The sequence below is a fragment of the Hyperoodon ampullatus genome, assembly GCF_949752795.1.
Source record: "Hyperoodon ampullatus genome assembly, chromosome: 12".
NCBI classification, from domain to species: Eukaryota; Metazoa; Chordata; class Mammalia; order Artiodactyla; family Ziphiidae; genus Hyperoodon; species Hyperoodon ampullatus.
The window spans coordinates 48,143,132-48,160,201 of record NC_136925.1 but is presented as its reverse complement, the minus strand read 5'-3'; the positions used below and the strand labels follow the sequence as shown (position 1 = coordinate 48,160,201).

The window sequence follows — 17,070 nt, the reverse complement described above, 5'->3', positions numbered from 1 at the left end:
TTTATTTTCAAAAAGATAGTATTTTAGGTGGTAGAGATCAGAAGGTAGCAATCACTGTCAGCAAAGTCTGGCTTTTAAAATTGTTTGAAAGTATCTGGTACCTCCTTGATCAGTAGAATATATTATATAATTCATATCTAAACTGCTGTGGTTAGCATTTTTTAATTAGGATTAAAATTTTTACTGAAATAAATATTCTCTTTGGTTTATTTAAGATCAGCAAAATAAAAAGCCTTAAGATTTAAAATTATAACAAATGTATAGAAGCTAGTACCATATGCTTCATAATTTGAAAATATAATTTGAAGTAACTACTGCTTCTCATTTATTCAATACTTGCCTTTCTATAATACTGTAATAAGTATTATAGAAAGGCATGTGTTGAATAAAAGTATTGATCAAGGTTACCAAAAGTATTTAATGCAAAATCTATCGTTCTCTTTTATTTTGAATTAATGAAATTTATATTATTTGTATTTCCATAAAGTATACTAAACTCTGCTGTTTTAAGTTATAGCTATAAAACATTAGTTCATTTTACGTTGCTTTGCTCATTTCTGTCTTTAAAGTGCCATGTAATTTTCATGCTGAATAAAGGCTGACAATATGATGCAATCTACTAATTTATTAATTTGTAAAAAGAACAAAGTAAGTTTTGATGCTGCATTGCATGATAAAGGCTTCCTGCTTATAATTTATGTTACTGTCTTGAGCATGAATCCAAAGATTTTTAGGTAGCCTTAATATTATTTTGGTGTGCTTTCAAAATTAAGAACATAAAATATATAAACTAAGTATACTTGAACACTAAATTGCATGATAATGTCTTTTTGCATATACTTTATGTTTTCTTGAGTATAGATAATAAAGATTAATCATATATCCTAAAATGAAAAATATTACTTTGGAGTTCTTTCAAGGTAAAGTATATTATGATATAAAATATCTAAGTGTATTTTATTTAAGCTTGAGAGGTTTGAAAGTGTGCTTAGATTTTAAATGTATAACTGTTATATTACTGTGGTACTTCCTTAGATGTTATAATTCTTGATAAATTTCATCCTTAAATGGTTCAAGTGTGAGTCAAATTATAGTCAAAGTAACATGTGGGAGCTCTTTTTGACACAGTGAACTTTTGAAGTAGGTATTTCAGAAAATAAGCTACACTGCTGTGAACTGATTGGCTTCTTATTGACCTGAGTGCACACTTCATTGGAGGACAGAACCCAGGGCCACTGCCAGCCCACATAGTGCCTGTGTACAAATCAGAAACTCATGCCCATTTTCTCTGAGTGGACACGGATGCGTACCAGGCCAGATGGCTTGGTGAGCACTTCATTCACTGGGTAGATCAGTCCTCATGTGGCCAGTGGCCAGATAATAGCTTTGACAATATGAGTCATTATTCTACATGTAACAGTAGTCTTTTCCTAATGTTCTCATATGTGTTCTAACAAGTTGTCACCAGAGACAAGGTAGTCATGTGGGTCCCTGTGCTGGGTCTGGGACTAGGGTTGAGCTTGGGAAGAGAGTGGCTAGGTGCCTTCTCTATTTCAAGAACCACCTAGCTGGGAAGAAAATGGCTCTGTCACTTTACACATCAGGGTTCACAAACATTTTTATTGCCTTTTACCCTTTTATGATTCGTTTTTTCTGGGTTGTGTTTAATATTCATTTCATCCTGATTTTCTTTGCATAAAATGGTAAGAAATCACATAGTATAATTTGTTTTGGTCCTCCTTCTCCACAAATAAGGCTTAGCTGTTGCTGTGACTTTCTCCTGCAGTTTTCACACTTGCAGGGTTTATTTGAGCTGTAAATCATGCGTGCCACTGCCATTTAGAGGTGTAGGGAGTTGCATTGCCTGGGGTCAGAGTGTTGCAGCTCACCATGACTCCAAACATGTGAAATAACCTCTGAAATCTTAGGCTTATGTAGAAATTACTAAGTAGAATTCATATAACTTTCAATAGGTAAACTTACTTCTTTGGAAATGCGTTAAAACAGATTGAACATATGTCAGTTGTATCATTTCTCACCGGTGCTTGACCCTTTCCACAAAGGCACGTGCCAACCTTTACAACTAATCCTGATGTATAACTTTGCTCAAAATCCTTCCAGACAGCTGTTATCCACCCTAAGCTCACTACAGTCTGTGACTGTTTCCAGCCTCTGATCTCTGACCTCTCCTGTCTTCCAGTTCCTTCTTTCTTTTCTTTCTTATTTTGCATCTCTGGTGATTCTCCACCCTTTCTCTTTCTTTCCCACGTACCTTCCTTGGTGAGACACGTGAGGCAGACTATATCTGCCTTCCATCAATTGAAAGAAAGTCTTTTCTCATTTACAAAAACTCACTTTAAAGTTCTCTCTTTCCATTAGCTTTCTTGGCCACAGAAACGGTTTTACTTGTGTATAAACACAGCATCTTAAGTTATTTAATGGAACACATTTGACAACTTTTTATCTGGTTCCCTTAAGTTCCCCTTAGCCTCAGATATCTAGAATATGATTGAGTTATCTAGTTTCAAGTTTATAGTTTCCTGTATATGAGAAGAGAAATAAACCAAATAAAAATTTGGTTTCAACAAATGTGTAAATGAACACACACACACACACATATACAGATGCATGTATTTTGTGCTTTTAGTCTTTAAAATGGACTTAAATTTAAGTATTTTAAAACACATAGAAGCAATGTGGACATATTAAGGGTGCTTTGTCTGTTTTCAAAAGGAGAGACAAATCAGTTTTCCACAGTGAATGAAAAGCACCTGTCATTATTAGAAGGCTGTAACTGGAGGATTGTGAGGGGTTTGTGATTTTTAAAAAGCTTGAAAGTTTGAAATCCTTTGAATTAAATCAAAATTCAAAAATAAAACCCTTTTTTTTACATAAGAATTCTAAATTATAAACTAATAAATCTTTTAAAGAGTAGTTTTTTAATCCTCAAATAATCTTAGCTAGCTTTCATTGAGCACTTACTACATTGCAGGGGCCATTCTGAGTGAACTGTGTGTAGTAACATTTTCCCCTCTGACACAGCCTGGTGAGGTGTCGACAGTGACAAGTGGCAGAGCTACAATTTTAACTCAGAGCCCACAGTCTTAACTACTCAACTTTGCTGCCTCAAAAATAAGCAGTTTAGGGCTTCCCTGGTGGCGCAGTGGTTGGGAGTCCACCTGCCGATGCAGGGGATACGGGTTCGTGCCCCGGTCCGGGAGGATCCCGCGTGCCGCGGAGCGGCTGGGCCCGTGAGCCATGGCCGCTGGGCCTGCGCGTCCGGAGCCTGTGCTCCGCAACGGGGGAGGCCGCAGCAGTGAGAGGCCCACGTACCACAAAAAAAAAAAAAAAAAAAGCAGTTTAACTTCTCATACTAGATAGTGTGATTCCGTAAAGTGACCATAACCTAGTAAATACGTTGCTATCTTTGTTTTTATTTCACATCATGAATTTTTGTTGCAGTGCAGCATAGGTATTTGTTGTATTTTTAAATGTGGGCTGCAGTGTTCTTTAGAGAGTCTACAAGCATAATACCACTAAAACAGTCTATTTTTAGGATAATTACTGAAAACAGAATAAAAGTGGTGATACCTAAAGATTCATTATCTATGATATATTATAAAACATTTTAAGTGGACATTTTGTTAAAGCAATTATTTTGCTTTTGTTAGTATCTTTGAAATGCTTTTTTCCTTAGATAGGCAATATGTGAAACATGCCTTGTATTTATTCTTCTTTGTGTACCATTCTGTGGCATAGATTTCCTTGCTGAAACACAATCTGGAGATGCAGCTTTCCCAGTCTCAGACCTCTTTGCAGCAACTGCAAGCCCAGTTTACACAAGAACGACAACGACTTACACAAGAGCTTGAAGAATTAGAGGAACAGCATCAACAAAGACATAAATCTTTACAAGAAGCACATGTCCTTGCATTTCAAACTATGGAAGAAGAAAAGGAAAAGGAACAAAGAGTAAGTTTAAAGTGACATATGTTCAAATGTAATCAACAGCCTAATAATTGTTAGCCTTCTAATTTTAAAGAGTTCATTTTTTGCTCCAAAAAATTATATATTGCTTTATTTGTGTTTTCTAGGCTATGACTTCTTGTAGGGGGTCACAGTAATTAAACACAGACACTAATTATACACTATAGCAGACAAATTTTATTTCTGTTTCCCATGATATTGCCAAGTTCCTGATGAAACTAATACACCGTCTGGCTTGTCATATGTTAGCAGTGATTAAATAAATTTAGTTGTAACCACTGTAATCACTTAATACTATCTTGAACTTACAATAGTCTTTCATCAAATTTTTAATTTTTCTCTTTCAGTCTGGATCTACAAAAGACACATGTACCCAAGGAATTTATATTTTTTAATCTCACATTTTTGTACCTCATACTTTTTCTTATGTACGGAATTCACAATGAATCGAAATGGGAGACATTTTAAAATAGTATAGTTCCCTATATACAGCCCTAACAGCTATAAGAAAAGTAGTGATACAAATAAATCACTAAAAAAAGACTTAAACAGATACATTATTTATTTAATTATATGCCAGAATCGCCCCATATCTATTATTTAGTTCTGTGTTAAAATGTTAGTTTGACATAGCTTTAGTGTGATTAATTTTGGTTTAGTTCACTTCTTAACACCATATTTTTCAATTTCTTCTAGGGACCTTATGGATAAAGATAAAGATTTGATAGAAAAAGTGTTACTAACAGTAATTTTCACCATGTATAGTTATTACAGATACACATTTTTAATCCTTTATTTGGGTATAGATCCTATTTTAAGAAATGGTATGTTATTTAAAGATTGTTAAAACAAAAAAGTCATATTCTTTTAAAAACAACTCATTTGCCTGTACAATAAGTTGTAGTCTATTGATCTTGTCCAGAAAATCAAGGAAGTTCCTTTGGTTAAAAATTCGACCTGTTCGCATTACTAAATAATCTGTTCATTGGATTCCATTTGTGAACTGTGATAACTTGTAAGCTTTCATATCAGTGCTTTAATTTTACACATTCAGTCTTTTCAAAACTGTAATCATTTTTCAAAAGAAATCAGAACTGGCAGTTTTATTGTCTGTCATTAGGTAGCCAAGCTTACCTGAGTCATGTTGTCTATAGGAGAAGTCCTTTATTTTACCTGTATCCAAAGGGACTTACGCTGTACGTTTCAGAAAGAACACAAGTAGTCAAATAATAATTTTTAAAAGCAGCATTTTAGAGTAGTGATTGAAGAAACACAGCGCTAGTTATAATGTGGTATCTTTCTCAGAAACCTTTCATGTTATAGATTATAGTAAGGAAAACCCTTCCTGGCTGAGTGCTACAGTTCACTCTAAACTTGAAGTACCCTGAGCTCTGTTTTTTTTCTCTTGTGGCCATATATCTTCTCTTGGTCTTGGCCACGTGTAGTCTGTTCTCTCTGGCTAGGCTTTTAAAATTGATCACATGAAGGGCTTTAGTTCACTTTTCCAGCTACCTCCTCTCAGCTTTTGCTTCGGTTCACAAATGCAGGAGCAAAGAATGACTACAGAACATAGCTACAAAAATTTTGTTAAGGTTGGAGTAGGAAAAGCCCTCATCTCTCTCTTCCTGATCAGAAGGAGATCTTTTCTGATCTGCCCTCCCCCACCTCTTTCCTAAGTCTAAGTCTGTGCACACAGAGGAATTATTCATTAATTTTAGGTGGTTTATGTCCCTTAGGAGCTTCAGAAAACAGCTTTATTTGAAAACTGCCTTAGGTAAAGGGTCTGTATCCCAATTCAAACACTGTATATTGACTCAACCTGATTTCATGATGATTATTCTACTGAAGTGAACCTACTAATTTATTTTCTAATGATGATCATTTATATCTAATTTTCATTAAAATGAATTAAAAAGACTTGTTTTCCTTGAATAATAACTGAGTTTTAGTAATTTTTCTATTTTGTTTCCATTTCCTTTCCTATATTCTAGCATAATTTGAATATGTTTCTCTTATTCTAGGCTCTTGAAAATCATTTACAACAGAAACATTCTGCAGAGCTTCAATCATTAAAAGATGCACACAGAGAGTCAATGGAGGGCTTCCGGATAGAAATGGAACAGGAACTTCAGACGCTTCGGTTTGAATTAGAAGATGAAGGAAAGGCTATGCTTGGTACTTTGAAAAGATTATAATCCTGTCATATTTATTTTTACATCCTTCTAACTTAAAATTCAACAAGAAATCACAAAGTTTTATTCTTAATTTTTGAAACATCAAAATGAATATCTAAGTGTTGTTCATATTTTATTTGAAGTTACTGGATGAAGGAGCAAGTATGGCAGAGTAAAATGGATAGAACACAAACAGCAAATTGAGGTCCCCTCAACGTTCTGCATACTCTGGCTGTGTAAGCAACACCCAATGGTGCTTCCATTTGTCATTAAGGGACTAAACGGAGTCAGAACATTCAGGCTTCCCACTATCCAGTGACTGAAAGGAATAGATAAGGATGGAGCCACATGTCTTTAGACTAGATCATCATATTGGTTTTTTTTTTTCCACTTAAGGATTTTGTTTTAATGAGAAAAGTCATGCCTAGGTCTGACTTTTTGTTTGGATATTTTCCAGATTTTTTATTAAATAGGACTTTTATCTTTGAGGTATTAAAATCACTATAGTTTTTATAGGAGATCAATTGAGTTTGGAAGAAAAACTGAATATGTATTTAAAGGATTTTTTGTTTTTTAGTGTCATTCAATGACTTTTTATTCCTGTCATCTCATTTTCCTTCTGTTTGTGTTTTTTCCAAATTCTCCTAATGTTTTTGACGTCTTTTGTCACACCTCAGTGGCACACTCTTTTCCAAGTAAGAACTGAGAACAAAGAAGACCAAAGTGTTATGAATATTTGGGGCCTCAAAGGGAAAACCAGTTGACCCAATTCATCTTCTCTACTATTGCTGGGAGTTCTAGGCCAAGTCGTTATAGCTCTCTCCTCTTCCCGAGGAGAGGTAAAAATGGGTGAAGTGTTGGAACTTGTATCCACTGAAACATGATTTAAATACATTTGTCTTTGTAGACAAAAGACTTTTTGTGGTTTCTTAAACTTTTTATTTTGAGATAATTGTAGATGCACATGAGATTATAAGAAATAGCACAGAGAGATCCTCTGAACCTTTTACCCAGTTTCCTTCAATGGTAACATTTTCAAAACTAAAGTGCATGTCACAGCCAGGATGTTGACATTGATACTGTCAAGACACAGAACATTCCCATCACCATGGTATCCCTGCTGCCTGTTTATAGCCACATGTACTTCACTCCCTCCCCCCCCACCGTTAATCTCGTCTCCATTTCTATAATGTTGTCATTTTAAGAATGTTGTAAACGGAATTGTATGATATGTAGCCTTTTGAGATTGGCTTTTTTCACTCAGCATAATTCTCTGGAGATTCATGCAGGTTGTTATATGTATCAATAGTTTGCCCCTTTTATTGCTAAGTAGTACTCCATGGTATTGACCTACCATATTTGTTGTCCTTTACCCACTGAAGGACATCTGTGTGTTTTCAGTTGTGTGCAAATTTAAGTTTTTATTTCTTTGGGTTAAATGCCCAGGAGTTGAGCTGCTGGGTCATATGATAAGTGTATGTTTAGTTTTTTTAAGAAACTGCCACTGTTTTCCAGAGTGATTATACCATTTTACATCCCCACCAGCAATGTATGAATGATCCAGTTTCTTCACATCCTCACCAGCATTTGATGTTGTCATTATTTTGTTATTTTAGCCATTCTGGTAGGAGTGTAGTGATATCTCATTGTGAATTTTACTTTGCATTTCCCTAATGGCTAATGGTGTTGAACATTCTTCCATGTGCTCATTTGCCATTTGTGTATCTTCTTTTCCAATTGTATTGTTTCTATTTCTACACACACATCTATGGCTTCAACGGCCATCTGTTGTGCTTGTGACTCCAAATATGTATTTCTAGACCAATCTACTTTCCTTGTGAATTAGATTTATATTTTTTACTGCTTATTAGACTGTTAGATATTCTAACTCACACTCTGTTTTAAAATATTAGCTCACCATCTCCCTCAGGTCTAAAATATATTTCCATTCCCATACCTCCCACTTGAATTTATGATATCACTGTTTACTGAGTTGCCAAAACCACGAATCTGGGAGATGCATTCAACCTTTTTTCTTTCGCTTGCACATCATGTTATTTCCTCCTCTTAAATGTTCTCTGTATCTGTTTCCTCTTCTTTCATCCTTTTGCCACCCTTAATTCACGGTCGTATCATTTCTCACCTGGATTATTACCGCAACCTTCTTTCTGATCTTCCTTCCCACAGTCCATTCTCCAAACTCCAGTTGGGTTTTTTTTTTTTTTTCTCGAGGTACACGGGCCTGTCACTGCTGCAGCCTCTTCCATCGCGGATCACAGGCTCCGGACGTGCAGGCTCAGTGGCCATGGCCCACGGGCCCAGCCGCTCCGCGGCATGTGGGATCCTCCCAGACCGGGGCACAAACCCATGTCCCCTGCATCGGCAGGTGGACTCCCAACCACTGCGCCACCAGGGAAGCCCCAGTTGGGTTAATTTTTGCAAGACTCAAATCTCACCATGTGATTTCCCCACTTTAAATCCTTCAGTGATTCCTCATATCCTTCCCCAGGTCCTGTCAATTTTTCCACTGAGGCAGCCCTTAACACCAAGGGAAACTGAACTTATGCCCTACATGAGGGTCTCAGGAGGAGCCTAAATTGACTTGCTACAAGCACAGCATTTCTTTGAAGTCTCATGTTTTAGCTTTGAAATTTGTAACTTGTATTTTACTCATATATTCAGTGTTAACATTAAAAACAGTGGCTTTTCCAAAAATCTTCATGTAAAATTCGTGTTTTGGAAGATGGTCATGTGTACTCTAAAAGTCCCTCAGGCACACTGCCACACACATCTTAGTTTGAGGACCATGAATCTAAACATGGAGTGAAAATCATTTTGTACTGAAACTTTCTGAGGCTGGGCTCCATTTTCTTGCCAATATGACCACTTGCTCTGTGGGTGCCTGCCATACCAAAGTTCTTATAGCTTGTCTGACAGAGCGGGTTCTTTCTGCTTTTGCATATGTTACTCCTTCCTGAATGCTTTTATCTTTCTCCACTTGGAGAACGCCAGCTCAGTCTTTCAGACTGTGTTACCATGACAATTCCTTTGTTGATAGCATCCCCAGTTTCCCTCTCCTAGGAAATCTGGGTTCTTACACCACCCTGCTTTCATTATAACTGAAACACTGTATTTCATTATAATGTTCATCTCTGACATCCCACCTAACTCCTTGATGCCCTTCCCTCTAGCCTGTGCAGGTATAAGAACAGGGTCATATTTTATTCTCCCATAGTATAGTGCCTGGCATTCAGTAAGTGTGGATTATATGAAATAATCTCAAATTCAGATAAAAATAATGATTTCCAAATCCCTAAGAACACTCACCAGATAGTGCTTAACATCTTTGAGGGATATCATGGAAGAAGTCTTATGTGGGTGGGAAGTTGCCTCCTAAATATACGTTATAGTACCATTCAACTCTAAAATGTGTTCTTCTACTAGTGAGTGAGAAGAGTTAAAAATTTCCTCTCCATTAGCACCTTACTTGCAAACTGAAAACATGTATAGAAAACCTTGATCCATTTGAGCAGCTGAAAACTTTCTTATCCTCTTCAAAGCCAGATGACCTCTAAATTTATATTTTATGATAGTATGTAGTATTTTAAGAAGCATAGACAATCCTATGATATTTTAATGGGAATATGTGTCCTAATTTTAAAAAATACTCTAATTTTTATGATTTTTATCTAAAATACTAATATTTAAAAAATACACTAAATCTTTTTTCCTTGGATTCCAGCTTCTTTACGCTCAGAACTAAACCATCAACATGCAGCTGAAATTGATTTGTTACGGCATAATCATCATCAAGAATTGGCAGCCGCTAAAGTGGAATTAGAGAGAAGCATAGATATCAGCAGAAGACAGGTAAAGAACATTCTGTTCTGTGATGTCTTCTTAAATAAATGTGAATAGATTTGAATGTTCACAGTTTTCTGAAAATTATTTTGTAATAACTAGTATTTTCACTAGTAATTATTTACTATCTATATTAAAGAGTTTTATTTTTAAAGGGAGTTAGGTAATTCAACTTTAGTATAATGGTCAGTTTATTTTATGACCTTTTAATTGAATATTTCGAATTTTATTTGCATCTTGAGTGAACAATGAAATATAAATAATACAAAGAGTGAAAACAGAATACTATAAAACAGCAGTGTCTGTCCAGTAGAACTTTCCATGATGAGGGACCTCTTCTATATCTGTGCTATCCACTATGATGGTCACAAGCCAAACATGTCTAGTGTGACCAAGGACCTGAATTTTTAATTAATTTTTACTAATTTATTTAATTAATTTCAGTTAATTTAAACAGCCATATCAGATAGCACAGCTATCGAAGTAGCAGGTCCTCAGGAAAAAAAAGATAATTTATGTATTTCCATATCACTAGCACAGCTACTATTCACACTTTTTAAATTTTGCTCATTAGCCAAGTGTACTTTCTTTAATTAGATAGTTTGTGATCCTGAATGTATGTCTGGATGAATGGATTTCTAGTCATAGTACAATGAAGGCTATTCCCTGTTTATTAGTTTATTACTTACGACTTTCACTTTGTCAGGTTTCAAATATGTTAAATGATCAGCTCAAATTTTTCTTCATTACTAGAAAGTTTTAAATGAGCCACCTTATAACCATGGAGGGAACTTATGTTCTCTCCAACTAGGCTGCTGCTGAAATTGACAATGTCTAGGCCTGCAGAATTTGCAGAAAACAGTGACTTGTAGGAAAATGGAAGGGAGCTTATCTGTCTGACAGGATAACTACTAGACCAGAATGAAGCAGACAGAGTCTTCTAAGCAATGGGATGTGTATATATTGGGATGGCCTCCATAGATGCAGGTCCTTTTTAAATTAAAGGACGATGCCACCAGCATTTTACTGCAAAACCATGTAACTTACTGAGTACTTAAGAGCCCTGTATTCTAATATCAGCTCTGCCATTGATTATAGATCATCCTTGGACAAATCATCTCTTGGGTATTGGTTTCTTCATCAGTAAAATGAGGGAGATGTGCTTATATGGTCTTTTGGGTCCCCTGTGGCCCTGAAACTATTTAAGCTGCATCCATATAAACACTTCTTATATATTGATATATGAAAATAGAGGAGGCCTCGAGGTTTCCTTATTTCAGCAGTTTTTCAGCTTTTGAAGCAATGTCAGATTTACGTTTGACATTCCAGCATGTCATTTTCTTTCCCTTAAACACAGAATGTAAATATGCAGAAAACTTTTAAGAACTATTTGTATTTTTCAGAGTAAGGAGCACATGTGTAGAATAACAAATCTACAAGACGAAGTAAGGCACAGAGAGCATCACATCTCAGACTTGGATAAAGAAGTACAGCACCTTCATGAAAATATAAATGCCCTAACCAAAGAATTGGAATTTAAGGGAAAAGAAATTCTCAGAATAAGGAGTGAATCCAACCAACAGATGAGGTATGCCTTCAGTCACCACAGAAGGAATTTGCAGTGTTACCTGAAAGACTATTGCAATGGTATTTAGCAATACATGCCTATTTTTATGACTAGATAGCCTTCTAGTAAGATATTGAGGACTACTTTTTACTTTATTTGTTGACTATGTTATAATTTGGATGTAGAAGAAATGTTTATATTTTGAAACATGTACATACATTCACTAACCTTGGAAATTGTATGTAATTAACTAAAATCTTTTAAAAATGTTATTTTAAAAAGCATTAAAGGAGACAACTTTAACAAGCTAGAAGATTAGAGCAAAGTAAGTACTTTACTTTAGGCTGTTTCCACTGATTTTCTGTACATTATACCTAAAACCATTTCAAGTCTGTTAGAATATAGAAAGTTTTGAAAGCTCGACTTCAGAATAACGTTTTCTTAACTAAAAATAAATTAAACAGGTTGCATGAACAAGATTTAAACAAGAGGCTTGAAAAAGAGCTGGATGTCATGACAGCAGACCACCTCAGAGAGAAAAATATCATGCGGGCAGATTTTAATAAGACTAACGAGCTACTCAAGGAAATAAATGCAGCTTTACAAGTGTCGTAAGTCGCATTATATTAAAGAAAATTCATGTGTGGAGAATAAACTGAGGAGCACTGTGTCTAACCTCAGATTAGCTAGTCTTTTGAATCTAATTAAATGATACTTTAAAAAGAAAACTTAAGCGCTGTACAGATGGTAACTGCAATATGATATATTCTTTAATTACAAGAAGGCAGTTGAACAATTATGTTTTATCAGCTGCTACTGCTATGGTTCTACTAGGACAATATTTGTCCAAAGACTGTCCCTCAGGATCATGAACTATCATGCCATGGTGAAAACTCAAAAGATACCCATTATATAGTGTTAAGTTAAAAGAGCATATTGTGACCAATGGGGTTATTATGATCCTATATATACACTAATAATACATATTTTACAAAAGTATCAAAAGATCTTAAAGAAACAAATACAAATTGTAATGGTAGTGATTCCATCTATGGACTGGATTAGGAGGTATTGGAGCTGGAGAAGAGCAAAAACTTCCTTTTTATTTTATATACTCCACTTACACATTGTTTGAATTCCTACAGCAAGCATTTGATTGTTTTATGATTTTAAAAATCAATAAATGTAAAACATCACAAAGTTAGTACTCATATATAGTAGCTCCAATATCATTAAAAGCCAAAGTTCTAATTATTGCTTTATGTTTTAAAAATATTTAATAGCCCCTCTCTTTCCTACACACTTACTTATAAACTTCTATAGCTAATGCACCTGGCATTCACTCCATCTCTGTGGCCTAAACTGTGGTCCAGTTTAAGTTATCTCAGAAATAATTTACTCTAAGCTGCTGCAATGGTTTATTCACTTTCAGTCTCTCCTCTTCCAATCAATTAAAAAGTCTTAATAAAAAAATATAAATATCTCCATATACTTCAATAAAGTCAAAATAGTGACTTAATCCCATTACCCTCAGTGTCAAAGTCAAACTTAAACTCTTAGCTCCAGCGTGCCATCTCCTGCCTCATCCCACAGCCACCCGTATTCCCTGTCTGCTACCTTTGTGTCAGCCACACTGACCCTCACAGTTTCCTTCTAGGAGTCTCCTGTGTTATCCTCTACAGTCTAGAAAAACCTTCTATGTCATTCCTACCTATTGTCTTCCTCCAATCTAAAAATCATCTCGCATTTCATCCACTTAACCAGCTAAGCCTCACAGTAAGTCTTGTTAAATTTGTACCACATATGCCCACATTCACTTCAGCTGAAACAGAAAACAGACCCTCCCAGTCACTGCCATTTACTTCAGAGGCCTCTGAGGTGAGGTGTTCTTTCTAATGGACACATACAGAATTTTCACATCAGTAGGCACTCAATGAATATTTCACAAATAAAATCTTTGAGGATTCCCTATAATATTTACCACTTCATAAAGTTACCCTTGAAATGGTAAAGAGACTCATGAGGTCATTTCCCCAGTCACAGTGATTCTGGGTGTTTACAGTTATTGGGGGTAATTTTTAAATCTGTGAGCTGCAGTAAGAGCTTGCACACCTGCTGTGTCGAAAAGCTCATAATCTCAGGCATTTTGCAGAGATGAGTTACAATGAACCCCAGTGACCACAGTGTTGTTTATCATGCAGAGGCTAAAATCCTGGTATCCCCCTCTTCATACTCTGAGAAAACATGCTCACAGAAAGAATAACCTCTGTCTGTCCGTGTGTCCGGTCTCCTTAGGAATGTTACGTTACAAAGAGTAAGGGTTATATCTTTGTTTTTACTTTATTCCGTTTTTTATGGTTTTGCGCATTATGAACTTTTAGTAGATAGAAAATAATTTAGTATTTTAATATTCAGTTTTAATCAAAGGATTAGTGTTATTCATAAATCAAATATTTTATCTGTTTTTCTAGATCTACCATTTGTTTTCTACTTCAACTAGGTCTATGCTAACCAATCATATTTCTTTCTTCATCTGCTCTCATTATGTAATTAACCTCTAGTTTTAGGTATCTACTCATTTAGTTAAAAACAAACACATATACAACTGTATTTAGGCTAGCAATGTCTAGTAGATTTTTCTGTAATAACAAAAATGTGCTATATCTGCTCTGTCCGGTATAGTAGCTGCTAGCCACAAAGGCTGTTGAGCACTTGAACAGTGGCTGGTGCAACCAAGGAACTGAATTTTTAACTTCATTTAATTTTAATTAATTTAAATGTAAATAGCCACACATGGGCTAGTGGCCTCCATATTGAAAAGCACAGTTTTAGACAGGTGGATATTTCTGGCGCATATCCTCAGATGCAGCCTGCTGGGATCTGCTGAATGGTTTGGATTTAAACAGATGGCAAGCAGGGAGGGTCCATTCCAGTTTAAGGAACTGGGGAGAACAACTTTTGAACTATTCTCAGCCTGTTTCAGAGAACTAAGGGTACCCTACTGAAGTTCCTCATCAACTGCATGCTGACTTTAAAACTTCAAAATCAGCAAAGCCCTGTGGGTTCTTGGCGGTGGGTATGGTGGAGGCACTGGAGGAGCACGGGTCAGCCTGCACTTGAAGCCTGCAGCGGAGGGGCCTCTGGAGCAGCTGGACATTTCTTGCTTCTGTCCCTGCCCCAAACCTTGTTGGACTCCAGGGAAATGAAATGGGGACAGAAGTTTAAAGGAGGGACTGTACCCTCTAAACGTCGTTGAAATGGTGGTAAGAGTTCTGTGTCTCTTACGGAATTATTACTAGAAATCCTCTTCTCTAGTGCTGGGTATTAAAGTCTACTTAGGTTTTCAGATATGCTATAGAAATTGTTTTATTTTCTTGAGTGGTATAGTATCTTAGTAAAAACATTGCATCTAAGAAATATGTCGTGGTTTTGTTTTAGAAACAAATGAGAATGGGCTGTTTTAAAGAACTTTGTTTAAGCTAAATTGTAAATATACACAGAACTTGGAGTTATGGCAGGTCTTTATTATGCAAAAAAGGTAGTTTGGTTCAGAGATTATTATTGTTTAGGGTTATTTTACCTTAACTTCTCACTATACTGAAGCCAAAAGGTAATTTCTTCTTGGGGGAAACATTTGAGTTTCTGTACTTGGACTTTAAGTAGGTCAGTAATACCTGATTAAGAAGAAGCTCTCCACCACACCAGAATTACTTATTCCTTAAAAGTTGTTTGAGTTTTTTTAATCTATAATACCCTAATAGTTTTTTCTTGTTGTTATTTGATTTTTAAGTTGCCATACAGCTTATTTTCATAATCTTGTGAGGTAAGGACGAAGTCGTTCTATTGTCACAAGTCTGAATCTGTGCCTGTAATTTATGGGAAAGAGAAGTTTGACGTTAAGCTGCTTGAATTACTATATTTCCTTTCCTTAAGGCTGTAGGAGACAGTATAATAGAGTTCTTTCATCTTATACAATTAAAATTCTAAAATAGATATGACTATTTTAGAATTTAGTCATATTTTAGAAATTAGTCATTAGTGACTAATAATACTGTTGTTTGGCTCTAAAATCTCAACTTACTGATTTTTTGGGGTCAATTATTTATTTTAAAAGTGTGGAAGGACTATCAACTGGGAAACTTTTTTATACAGCTTTTTATGCATTCATATTTTTGGTTTGTGTTATCCATGAGCCATAGACACTGACCTATATATTCTCAGAGCCAAAAAAAAAAAAATCAGGGCGTGCGTGCCTGGGGAGAATCCAGCAGTGACCCTAATTAGTAATTTTATATGTTCTACTTCTGTCTGTTCTCTCTTTGTATTACTTCTAAGGGGAATCTATATTTTGAGTAAAAGTCTGTATGTACTTGTGTGGTTCCCTCAAGGCAGTGTTTCCCAGGCTTTAATCCTTCCTATACAGCCTTTGGGAATTTGGTCATTTCTGGCTACCTATGATACTATTTTCTTAATATTTTTAATTGACTTGTTTTAACTTAATCAACTTTTCCTGTTAATGTTTTAACTCTGCAGTAAAACCATTATCACTACTGAAAAATTTCATCCATTTTTCTAAATAGAAGTTAAGCCATAACTATATAAATGTGACTTCTGTGAAAATACAACAGTGTTATTAGATCCTGGCTAGCACTGATGCTTGAGGCCTGCCTGAGTGCTGTGAAACAGCGTAATAAGCATATATGCTATGAAGACCAGTCAAGATACACAGAACCAAACAGACTTTCTCCTCGTGGTCAGAAAGATTAAAGGAGAACAAACTAAACTGTTTCCTATATCACTAGTCGTTCACACCTAGTCTTTGGGAAGCAGCTGGCTTAGAGAGTTGCGTGGGGCAACTGAAAGGGAAAATGTTGACTGCCCGGTGTTGGCGTGAATGGGCATCAGAAGAGGACGAAGTGTGCTTCCCCCATCAGGATTTTGAAAGACTAATAATTCTTGGAATATGTTTGCAGGTTAAATCTACATCATATTACTTGTTCTCTCCTTTAATGCTTTCCCATTTGTGTTTATATGGATGTTTCTTCAGTTTAATCAATTTTTTTTTCCCCTTTACTATCCAGGTATCTTTTAAAAAATTTTTTGGTGTTGTAAAGGTATTTTGTGGAGAAGATTAACTGATAATAATTTTGTGGTTAAAGAATGTTGAAACTAAACAAAAACATACACTGGAATTTAAGTTCAGAGACCTTTATTATGCAAAAAAGGTGGTTCAGGGATAGTAACTGACTATTTTAGACTCACTTTACCTTAACTTCTCATTGTACTGGAACAAAAAGACATAATACTTATTGTTTTTTTTTTTAACTTTACAAATGAAGTACATGTATTTATTTACACCCCAAGAAGATGCTTTCTGAATTTTCCATACTTAAAAACAACATTCAGAATTATTCTAAGACATAATAGTTTTAAATAAGGCTTTAAATTGAGTTTTTTAGTGACCATTTACTACCAAGTATT

At 35.4% G+C, this 17,070-nt stretch overlaps 1 protein-coding gene across 3 annotated transcripts in view; it reads left to right on the top strand.

Moving 5' to 3' along the window:
* The window catches only part of FAM184A (family with sequence similarity 184 member A), a gene marked incomplete at both ends in the record, with an annotated part of 116,731 nt that overhangs the window by 91,697 nt on the left and 7,964 nt on the right, over positions 1-17,070 (top strand). For 2 of the 3 annotated variants that reach the window (XM_079716232.1, XM_079716231.1), the window contains 4 exons: positions 3,760-3,972; positions 6,009-6,162; positions 9,904-10,031; positions 11,426-11,610. In XM_079716232.1, the coding sequence (XP_079572358.1) occupies positions 3,760-3,972; positions 6,009-6,162; positions 9,904-10,031; positions 11,426-11,610 (680 nt within the window). Of the gene's footprint in view, positions 1-3,759; positions 3,973-6,008; positions 6,163-9,903; positions 10,032-11,425; positions 11,611-12,053; positions 12,201-17,070 lie in introns of all 3 variants that reach the window. The other variant, XM_079716230.1, reaches the window with a different exon arrangement.